Here is a 12,117-nt window from a genome sequence, read left to right as displayed (position 1 = left end):
TTAACTTTTCTTCCGGAACCATAATTTTGCTGTGTTCTCCAACATCTTATTTGTTATATTCCAATGGCATAATTTTGTTACAGAACTACAGTTATTACAGTTTCCCTTCACAGTTTCTCAATCTATGGCTCATGGACCCCTAGAGGACATTTAATATTGGTTCTTCTGTTCAGGACTCAGAGATAACAGGGGCACGAAACTCTATTGAAGTCAATCCTTTCTCGCTAAAATAAATTCTAAATGTGTACAGGATTAGTAGCAAGCAGTCTTCGTTGCAGTGGCAGTGTGCTTGTGTTATAGCTGTGTGTGTGTACAACTTATCTTAAATGTCTCTTTTCGCACATCTCCCCCTCTTCCTGCCGGCATCGCTGCAGCAAAATCCTTCCCCGTCTCTCTCCTCCAGCTTCCTGTCAGTCCAACTGGTCCTGGCATTGGATCTTTGGGTTGTCCAGATCGTCCCTCAGTCAATGTCCATGAAACAAGCATCAAACAGTTCAGTCTTCTTCTTTCACAGTTCTGAAGCATGTTTATCTTTTCCTTCTCCATGCTGATTCAGGACAGCGGAGGGTTTTAAAGCTCAGTTGCACACAGTTTTCATTCTGAACAGGAGACCGACAGTTGTCCCCTGAATGTAAATGTTCCATCAGTTCTCTGGTGTCAGAAACAAAATTAGGATCAACAGACACTTCAGTGCCTGGAGGTAATGGAGGTCTCCTTTGTCTTCTTCACCTTCTTGATTCTCCAGATCTTCTCGGTCACTTTCATCAGCTGGTTTTGTAGGAGGGACATCATCTGGTCCATGGGAGGACAGGTTTGGAGGAGTTGAGGTCAGAGGTCAGATGCACTGCAGTGAGGCTCAGACAGAGGGAAAGAGAAGAAGCCAGTAGAAATCGATTAGGGCTTGTTTTGTAGTTTTCCTTGGTTTTCTATACATATGTATGTATTTATGAATCTTATTTTAACCTTTGGCATGATCACCAGAGAAACCAGAGGGCTAATTGTTTGTACAGCTCTTTGAGCTGCTTGTAGTAAGAAAGGGTCCCTTATAAATAAAATTGATTGATTGATCCTTTTAAGAAATAAAACAATTTTGTTTATTCAAATACACAAAAAAACAAACATAACAATTTTTTAAAACATATTAAGGCCTGTAATTCAGCCACAAAAGATTTATATTCAGCATTTTTATTCTTTATTCGTTTCCCCCGCTTTTTCTTTTCAATATTTCATTATCATATAGTCAAACAATTCACCCTGAGGAGGAGATTGCGTTCTGGAACCACGTAGACCCATTCTTCTTGAATTGGGTGGGATATCCTCTTTGGACTGCAAACGTCTTCGCAGAATCCAACAAATCAGCTTTGTGGTAGCTCTGCCTCTTACTCCTTTAAGAGGGACCTTTATTTCCGATAAAGGTCTTTAGGATTCTCCAAAGGTTTAGTTCCCTTAATTTAGAAAACCAAAACTTCAGAAAATATCTGCCTTATTCACCATTAAGGACTTTCACTAGGACTTTAACCTAGAAACCTGTGGTTCCTTTTTTGGAACTGTAACCCAAACAATTCTGGAGGGACTCTAACCCAACTGCTTGTTTTTTTTGTCTTTTTTTTAATAAAAAAAATAATCACTTGTTTTTATTCTTTTCATTTATTTTATATATTTTTTATTTTATTTATTTATTTTCATTTTCTTCTTTTTTCTTTCTGGGACTTTAACCCAGAATAACGCCAATCTCTATTCCTCAGGGTGAAAGATTTATTGGATCCTTTACTATTTTAGATTTAATAATTTAGAATTTGTAAAATTAATTTGTTAGCCTGAGTGAGTATCCCTCCTGATAACAGTGGTTGTGAGTTCGTTGATCCCAGCGCTGGAGCCTTAGAGCCAACCAACAGCCCTCTTCTCTCTTAAATCCTAATTTGTTTGAGGCGGGAGTTTAGTCCAGGTCGGTACCAAAACGCTGTTCGTCGACGTCCTCGGATGTCCAGTCGAGGGATCCGGGTCACTGCACCAAATTGTCATGGAAAAAATACTATTTCGAAGCACTGTTCAGGTAAAATCACTCAATCAGGTTTATTCATATATTGTGCACAATACAGAGAGCTCATAGGACAATCAGTAATGAACGAAGTCGGGATGCAAAGCTCTTCCAGGCAGAGACAACACATGAGTTTTATACTAAGGATAAAGAATTAACAACAAAGGGTGAGACAGCCTGGTTCTGATGCAGCTGTAGAAAACAACTTCCAACCTTCTACATGCAACCCAAATAGTGCTTTTGGTGAGAGTTCATAAGCATTTCATATAACATGACTAGCAGATGTGACCTTATTGTAATTTTTCCATCACAGTACAAAAAACATGTTTTGCCCACTTTACTTAAAGACCCATAAATAAAACCAGACATTAGAACAGAATGGATAAATGGATGAGTACTTCATTAATACTTTGAATATCTGTAAAGTATTATTGCCCCTTGTCGTGAGTACTATGACAAGGGGCAATAATACTTTACTCTATAAAACTCTACTCTATCACTTTCTTTTGTACATAAAACACATAAACATATCTGAGCTAGGTTCTATGCAAACAGCTGATTTTACCTCCCAACACCAGTTGCTCCTCTTTAATGTTAATTATAGTCTCATTATGCTGACGTTGTGGCCCCGTTCTCCTCATCTTGTTTGGCAGGCCAGTTGGTGGTGGGGACCTGTGAGATAGTGATGCTCAACAGAGACAGCAGTGTTCCGAGGCGGACAATCGCACGGCAGACCGCGCGCTGCGCCTGTCGGAGAGGCTTGATTGCCGGCACCACCAGGGCGAGGCCAGCTTGTGTAGACGGTGAGTACAACAAATTCCCTAACTTTGATCAAGGGACATACTCTCATCTTTTGCACAAAAGCATCAAACAAAAAAAACATTAAAGTGGGGCGTCTCCACTCTCCAGAAAATTTAAAACACTATGTTTTAATTAACCTGACCTTGCACCATTAACTGAAAGAGAATCCTGGCAGTTAACCCATTTGTGTTATTTTTAAGTATTACAGTACACATGTCAGAGATTTTAGAAAGTAACTAGATTTTTTATTGGATTTTTATGAATAATATCATTATAATCTTTAGACACAGCAAATTCATTGTTTTTAGTTGGCACAGCAACCTAAGCAATCTATTCACTAGCAGGAGTTATCTCTTTCAGTGATGCCTTTTGTTTTCTCACCTCTTTCACCAGTAGAAGAAAATGTCCTTTCTAAGGAACTTATGAAACTTTGTCTCTAAGTAGTTCAACTGTTACACAAATAGGAACCTTGATCTTGCTTAATTAGTGTGTTTTTTCTTGTCAAAGTAGCAGTTGTTGACTCAGTTTGTAAAAATCTGAACAAAAAATTACATACATGTGTAAAACTAAACATGCAGAGATGATACCAGGAGGATGTTAGGTCTCTTGTAGTGTGTTGTGTAGTTTATCTCCTTGTTACCCAGGGAACCAATGAGATCAGCATATTAAATTAAAATTATATCCATCAAAAGTGCTCTACTATACATTTTTGGGGTCAATGGACAGTGGCACAAAACAGAACTGACTACCAGTCAGACATTTACAAAAGTACCTAACAGTAAAATGCTATTTATCATATTCAAGGACATGAATCTGCTGTGATTTGTCAGCTGATTTTCATTATCAGAAAACTTCTTTCTCTGAACTCCTAAAGTTGGGACTTTGACACTTTTTCATCTTTAATTTACATGAAGGGTTGAAGTAAAAACGCAAAAGAAAAGAAAATAACCGCAAAAAACTTTTTTGTTCACTAGAAAAGAAGAGGTTTAATACTATATTACTGAATAATGTTTATTGTCCATCCATTGCTCCTCTGTTTCCACAATAATGACTTGATTTCTGAAAGATATACAGATGTCAAAACGCTGATTTGGTGATTTGTCATAGGTAGCTTAGTGATGGGCATGTCTTTATGGGTTCAAGATGAAATTGTCTATTGGTAATTTCATTTCAAAACTTAAAAGGTTGTAAAAAGTACATGACTGTTATAGTAAGGGCCCTCTTAGTTAGTTTTTCTTTTTCACACATTATTTCAAATAATCAGAAACCTTGAGTAAAACCAAATTGCATTTGAATATCGGTTTCATATAAGAAGGGAAAACACTGTTCAAACAAATTTGGGGCATATTGTTTGAATAGTGATCCTGTAAAATCATTAAATTCAATTAACAATATTATAAATAGAATTAATCAAACAATGTAGATTAAAGTAGGCTGAAGCAAGTAACATCACACAGAAAAACAGGTGGTTGCTAATGCGCTTAAATGTCAGGATTACTGTGCATTGCTTTGGTGGAGAGTGGTTATTGTGAATAGCGTTTTAATCTACTAATTTTCTATCAAAGAATCAATCAAAAAGCAGCAAAACTTGTCAGCAAATGTTTTGTGGTGTTAGCCTTTAGCTAGTCTCAGTATCTGCTTGGATGCACTCAACTGACACAATGTAGCATAAATATCTGTGATGTTCCACCCCGCAGTACTCATTCTGATCTTTTCTAAGGGAAAGAACTTTACTCAAAAGGCTTTCTATTATTTTGTTAAATTTCTGCTCTGCTTTATTGATGTTGGTAAAAAAGACTGCCAAAAAAAAAGCTCTAAATTGTTGAAATACACCAACAATACACAAATTAAACTGAGGGGTCATTAATTGCACAGATGTATTTTCTATGGCACTGACATAACAAGAACAACATGAAAGATTGCACCAGAAAAAGCCCAGCACAGGTGTAACTATTAGCATTATTGATATCTCTGTTCTGTTATGCCTCCTATTGTACTGGTGTGTCATCCACAATGCTAGCGGCTTAGCTCTGGCACACAGGAGATGGAACACAACTGGTATTCAGATTAATTACACATTTACAAAAAACCACTTTAGCAACTGTTAAAGAAGCACCTTGCATAAATAAAAAGAAACAGAATTCATTGCTTTTCCATCAGTGAGAAATTACACAACACAATTTTAAAAGTTTCACATCTTTGTATATTAAAGTAGCTTTTCTGTACCTCTGTATCAGTTGTTGGGATCGAGAAGCCAGAGCAAGTCATAAAACACTTTGACAAGTGGAGGGTCTTGAGACAATCTCCAAACATTTACAAATGTTCTCTCATTATTTATTTTTGCTATAATAAAGAAAAGATAAAAAAGACTTTTAGAAAGATTAAAATGGAGAAAACTAGCTTATTTGCTAAGATAATTTCTTGGGGCAGCAAATGCAAAGATTTGAGCAAGTTTGAGAAGAACTTACCTCATCACTTACATGTGGACACATTGGACCAGAATACATTGTAAGTAAGAAATCTAGTAGGTGGAGGTAGTGTGATGGCTTGGGAAATGTTCTTCTGAGAAATCTGGGATCCAACAATCTGTGTAAATGTGACTTGGGCATGTACCACCTACCTAAGAAATGTTGGGGATCAATTACAAGGCCTTAGCAGAATAACCCATCCTGCTACCAAAATGGTTCAGCAATGACTTGGGAAGCATGACAAAAATTTTGAGTTGAGTTGAATTCCAAATGTTCCAGAGCTAACACAGCCTGTTTTTAGGTATACCTCCTCCACAATTTATCCTGCTAAGTGTGTGCTTCCCCATCATGAAAATGAGGGATTACAGAATAAAGCTGTAAAAAATGTACAAGTTAGTGAGATTCATATCCCCGACTTCAGTGAAATCTCTTCTACTTTTGAGGGATCCTCAATAATACCAATTCTGATAAATAACAGACAAAAATTAATAAATCCACGCAGAGACAAAAAAGTCTTTAGATTGCAAAATTTTGTATCTATTCCACTTCAACCAATGTTGAAACCAAACAGAAATGTGAAAGCTTCATGCTGCATATGTCGGGATCTGTTCCTTATCTGTGTATATTTTGAGTTTCTGTCTCTCTGAGTCTCCGTGTTGTCCTGTCTCCCCTTGATTGTTTCCAGGTGTTTCTTGTCTCCTTGATTACCCTCTGTGTATTTAACCCCACCTGTGTTCTTTGTTCCTTGTCGGGTCCTCATCGTGTCTGTCTAGTTTCCAGTTGTCACCTGTAGTGATCATTGCTCTCTGCTTCTGTGTTCTGGACTTTTGGATTTGCATCTTATTAAATCATCTACTTTATCGCTACCTGGGTTTGCTGCCTCTGCCTCACCACCACTCACACCACAAAACCTGACAGCATATTAAAATTGGCTTCATTAAACATCAAATCTTTGGCAGGAAAATAATTTTTAATTCAAGACTTTGTTTATTGATCATTATCTTGACTTTTTGTTCCTGACTGAAACTTGGCTGAATCAAAATAACAGCTAATCTATTCTTATTGAATCATGTCCTCCAAATTTTAGCTTTATAAGCCAGAACCGACAAAAGAGGAGGTGGAGTTGCAGTCTTGTTTAATTCTGCCTTTACTTGTAAGCAGATATCCTATGTAAACGTTTTATCTTTTGAATATGCTGCCTTGCAACTAAACTCATCCTCTCGTATCTTGCTGCTGAATATATGCAGACCTCTGAAACTCTGCAAACTTCTTTGATGATTTCACTGAATTATTGTCCCTAATTTTTGTTGATTTTGTTCTTATTGTTGGTGATTTTAATTTTCATATCGACAATCCTTTGGATCGAGGCAGTTAAGAGCTATGCCAGATCCTGAATAACTGCGGACTGATCCAAGATATCTTGGAACCCACACATAATCATGGACACACTTTGGACCTTATTATTTCTAAAGGACTCATATCTAAAATTGTAGTGCTTGATGTAGCATTTTCAGATCATTTTTGTATTTTTGGGACAGTTTTCTCCCAATTCTCCCAATACAAAACAATTGTGTATAGTTATCAAAAAGACAACTATACACAAGTAATTTCAAAAAGATGCTTTACAGAAACTACTGCCAATCAATTTATTCAGGCTTTTCCTTCAACTGCTATACACTCCTGTACTTCTCTGAGTGATGTAATAGACAATTTTATTTTTAAAATTGAGAATGTTATTGACACCATTGCTCCAGTTACTACAAAAGTAATATCTGGGAAACATAAACCACCTTGGAGAAATTTTGAGTCGGTTAGAAAAGGGAAAAATGAGTGCCGGAAAGCAGAACGTCGGTGGCGTAAAACTAAACTACAAACCCATTTAAATATAAAAGGAAACTCAAAATTTTTAATTTTGAACTGACAAATGCAAGACAGTTTTTTCTTCAAATGTCATTTCTACCTCTATCAACAACTCTTGTGCTCTGTTCTCAATTGTTGACAGATTGACAAATCCACCTTCTTCTGTTAACCATGAATTTTTCTCCTCTGAGGCTTGTGGACAAATTTGCCACCTTTTTCATAAATAAAACAATGAAAATAAGGGAGACAATAAACTCCTCTCTGTCTGTTGTTAGGAAACAATTAACTATGTTTTCCCCTAATCAGAACTTACCTATGATGACCCACTTTAACCTGGTCACTGAAAAAGATTTGAGTTGCACTTTACATCATATGAAATCATCCACCTGTTCCCTTGCCATTATACCTACGAGTTTATTCTTAAAGGTCTCAAATGTTTTTGCTCCTGATTTTTTTTTACAAATAATTAATAAGTCGCTCTCCACTGGAGTCTTCCCTCTGGCTTTAAAGACTGTGGTAGTTCTAAAAAAAAAAAAACATAATCTAGACTCATCAATTCTAAACAATTATCGACCAATATCAAACTTACCTTTTTTTGGCTAAAATAGTAGAAAAAAATTGTTTTTCAACAGATAAATGGCTTTCTAGCCCTGAACAACTGTTTTGATGTCCACCAATCAGGCATTCGTCAACATTACTGTACTGAAACTGCTCTTGTGAAAGTATTCAATGACCTCCATCTAAACACTGACTGCAATAAAATGTCAATATTAGTTTTACTTGACTTGAGTGCTGCATTCGATACAGTTAATCATGATATTTTATTATCCCGATTAGAAAATTGGGTTGGCATTTCCGGAATAGTACTCAGCTGGCTTGAATCTTACCTGTCCGACAGAACATTTTGTGTGTCCATAGGCAACTTTAAATCCAAGCTGAACGAAATTACCTATGGAGTTCCCCAAGGCTCTATTCTGGGGCCGTTTTTTTTAATATCTATATGCTTCCATTAATTCAAATGATACAAAATAATAAGATAGAATACCACAATTATGCTGATGACACACAGCTATACATACTCTGTACATACTCTTTCACCAGGAGATTACAGTCAGGCTCAAATACTCACTAAATGTATTGAGCAGATTAATGTCTGGATGCACCAACATTTTCTCCAACAAAATAAAAACAAAACTGAAATATTAGTGTTTGGACCAAAAGAGCACAGATAAAAAATAATAACCTACTTTCAGTACATTGGATTAAAATGTTCTGACAAAGCCAAGAATCTGGGGGTGATCATGGATCTTGATCTGAACTTTAATTACCACATCAAATCTATCATAAAAACATCATACTACCATCTAAAAAATGTTGCTAAAATTAGACGACTTACTGTATGTCCCCACAAGATTCTGAAAAATTAGTTCATGCAATGCCATTTTTACTGGATCAAAAAAAAAACAATAAGACAGCTCCAGCTTCTCCAGAATGCCGCTGCAGGAGTCCTTACTAAAACAAAAAGAAATCAGCATGTCAGTCCAGTTCTAAGATCCCTGCACTGGCTGCCTGTTGCTCAAAGAATGGAATTTAAAATCACCTTAATAGTTTACAAAGCACTTCATAATAGAAACCCAGATTACATTTCTGATCTTCTTCAACCTTATAGGCCACTCAGACCTTTAAGATAATCAGAATCAAACCTACTAACTATTCCAAGACTCAGAACTAAACACGGTGAAGCAGCTTTTAGTTTTTATGCTCCAGCGCTCTGGAATAAGCTTCCTGGTCATTGTAAGACTGTCCCTACCTTGAGTTTAATTAAAACAAGGTTAAAAACCTTCTTATTTGAAGTTGCCTATTCTTAATTTTTTTAATTCTATTCATTCACTATATTTACAATTTTTAATATTTACTGTGTCTATTTTTAATCTGCTTAATTTATTTATTTTATTACTATCTTCTTATTGTATGTTGTTTTTAACTTTCTTGTACAAGCACTTTGAATTGTCTTTGGGTTAGGGTTAGACATCTAAGACACTTATCAGGCACAACAGTGTCTTAGAGACATCTAAGACACTTATCTAGGAGATGACCTTGTTTAAACTCAGATGGACGAGAGTGTAACCTCCAAGAAACTTAACTTGAGCTCACTTTTCCCGATTAAAAGTAACGTCCAGAGTAATTTGGTGGTTTTACCAGCTGATCAATCATCTCTTTGTGTGTCTCTCTTTCTTATAGTCTGTTTGGAGTTCATTGTGTCATTGCTTGTCTGCTTCGATGTCTTCTCCTGCTCAGTGCCTTCTGTCAATGTCTTCAGAGTCCGTCAGCTTAAGGGACTTAAGCTTTAGTCTTTAATGTGTTCTACTTTAATGAAGATCACCTGTAACAGAGAATATTCAGTGTCCCTCCATTTTGATTTTACACTTTAAGTCCCTATGTGTCATTGGATAGTATCTGGTTATTGATGATATAAAAAATGAAGGGATAGAAACCGGACTGAGTCTTAATCTAATGGTATCACTGTCGTAGACATCTCACTGTGCCATTACTTCATCAGCCTGGACACATGACTGTCATCTCATAGCCAACACCACATAGCCTCATTCCCGAGAATGAGCCCCAGTTCTCTGCAGACAGATCTCTGTGACACTTTACAAATGTTGATTAATCTACAGAGAAGTAAGATTACAGCTATGGAAATAAATGATTACTGACTACCTGCCACTCCTTCCATTCTATTAGCAGGCGCAGCATTAAAGATTGAACTTGTTGCTGGAGGGGTTGTAGTGGACTAGTGTTCATCATCAATCGATACCTCACTCATTACATTAGAATATGTTCTATAGGTTAGATATGGGTTAGTGTAATTGGTTAAAATGCCACAGAAATCAAGAACATGGTCTAATAGCTTTCATAGTAGTAGTATTTCTTTTAATGTCTGCCCTTAGGAATAATATCCTATTTTACTGTTCTGCTCATAAAACAGTCACAAAGTCACAATCCTATATTATCTGGTTTATTAGTCTTTATATCTGCTTGGGTAGAATCTGCCATTGGCTGCTTTATAGATATGTTGTTTGTATTTTATCAGCTGTGATATGAAATTGTCCATCCTTTGTCAGTACCTGCAGGATCATTCGAGTGGGGGGCTGGTGTTTCTCTCCAGAGGTCATTGTGAGAAATCACATTGCTCAATCCATCACACGGCAACACAGAGACACAGGACAACCATCCACACACACAATCATACCTAAAGGCAATTTGGAGAGACTAGTTCAGCTAACCATTTGAAGAAGCTGTAGTGCCTGGAGAGAGCCCACTCATGTACCGGGAGAACCAGCAAACAGCATGCAGAATAATCTAGAACTACCAACTGCACCACTCCACCACCCAGGCTGTAATTCAGTGCTACTTTGATAGGTGATGCTCCCTCATGTTTTACACCATGACTGACCCTGGAGAGACCACTATTTTCCCTGGTGATAATGGTGTGTTTGGGCTGATGTGTAGCATTCTTTTTCCTCCACAAATATAATTTTGCACAAAAGCCATGGTTGTTGTATGTGTTACATGGCTTGTGGCAAATTCTAAATAAGGATATGTGTCTTTTGTTTAATTGCTTCCTAATGCCACTTTTCCATAAAGGGCATCATTAAATAATTCAACCTAATCTTTAAGTAATGCTCACTTTACCAACCTGTGTCTTGGCAGGCTGGCAGCGTTGCAATGCTCTTTCCATTTCTGAATGACAGATTGAACTGTGCTCTGTGAGTTGTAGTCCTGCTTTGAGCTTTCTTCATGACTTGTTCCTTTTCTTTATGATGCTGTTTGTTTGTTCACTAAATGTATGAAAAAAATAACAATTACAATATTAATCTACAGAATTGTGCTGGATTTTACTTATGTAAAGATTGAGCGCCTTTCATGCCTTTAACTTCCACTTGAACATTGTTTGCTACTTTGTGTCTTTCACATGAAGCTAAACATATTTAGCTTTTTGTTCTTAACATGATATTATGTAAAAAATGTTAAAGGATATGAATATTTTTTGACTCTGCTTAGTGAATAAAATTCACTCAGAATGGAAACTCATTACTGCAGTTTGAGTTTTCTTTCTGACCTTTACGTCAGAGGAGCTTTAGTTCTTTAGTTCTTCACAGTTATATTAAAAATTTGCCTCTTGGCATCTGTCCTCTTTTGCTGACTTTCAAACATATTTATTCATTGCAAATATTCCAGTGTGTGTTTTTTATTTAGAAGGATCTCATCTTAGTCAATCAATTTAATGCTATAATCCTTTAACAGTGTCAGAAAGGGAACAGAAAGGGAATTCATTTCATTTTATATTGATTCTGATATTGAAATGCCTGCAGGTCTGGATAAAAATAGCATGAATGTATTGGTGAAGTAGCACAGAACTTTACAACAAGAGGTTACAACATAAAGAACACATAATTGAACCTCTCTTGGTAACATAATATAAAATGTTAAAATATAAAATGAACAACCAAAAGTTTTCTTTTTAAGTTTTAGTATCAAACAGTATGTGTTTTTTTCCAGCTGAGATTAACAGTTACAATAAACATTCACAATCTGTTTTCCACAATCTCTCTGTTTGCCGTGGGGTGCTAAAAGCTGGAAATAGCATATTTTGAAGGAAAAAATCTTAATTCAGCATTTATTTAAATACCATTCCAAAAATGTCCCTTGCTGCACACTGTCAGAATGGTGGACTGGCAGACAAATGTCGAGTTAACATGACTATAAAGTGCAATACAATTATTTCTTAATACAAGTAGCATAATGACTAGATCTGAACAAAATTATTCTGATCAAATATTTGTTTTGCAGAAGTTCATACAGACTGCCACTGTTGTTATTCAGATTGCATCATTTAATGTATAGTTTTACGGCACGAGTGTATCTTTTCACTTAATCAACATTCAA

The 12,117-nt window shown here is 36.3% G+C and overlaps 1 protein-coding gene across 3 annotated transcripts in view; it reads left to right on the top strand.

The window, feature by feature from the left end:
- Positions 1-12,117, top strand: part of LOC111609308 (protein FAM19A5-like) — a 125,292-nt gene that overhangs the window by 35,963 nt on the left and 77,212 nt on the right. For all 3 annotated transcript variants that reach the window (XR_002753051.1, XM_023336910.1, XM_023336900.1), the window contains exon 2: positions 2,692-2,841. Coding sequence is in view for 2 of the 3 variants with exons in the window: in XM_023336910.1 (XP_023192678.1) it covers positions 2,692-2,841 (150 nt within the window). In the remaining variant the exon portion in view is untranslated. The remainder of the gene's footprint in view (positions 1-2,691; positions 2,842-12,117) is intronic.

The sequence above is a fragment of the Xiphophorus maculatus genome, chromosome 1 (genome assembly GCF_002775205.1).
Source record: "Xiphophorus maculatus strain JP 163 A chromosome 1, X_maculatus-5.0-male, whole genome shotgun sequence".
NCBI lineage: Eukaryota > Metazoa > Chordata > Actinopteri > Cyprinodontiformes > Poeciliidae > Xiphophorus > Xiphophorus maculatus.
Note: the sequence above shows the minus strand (reverse complement) of the source record. Positions and strands in the feature narration are given on the sequence as shown.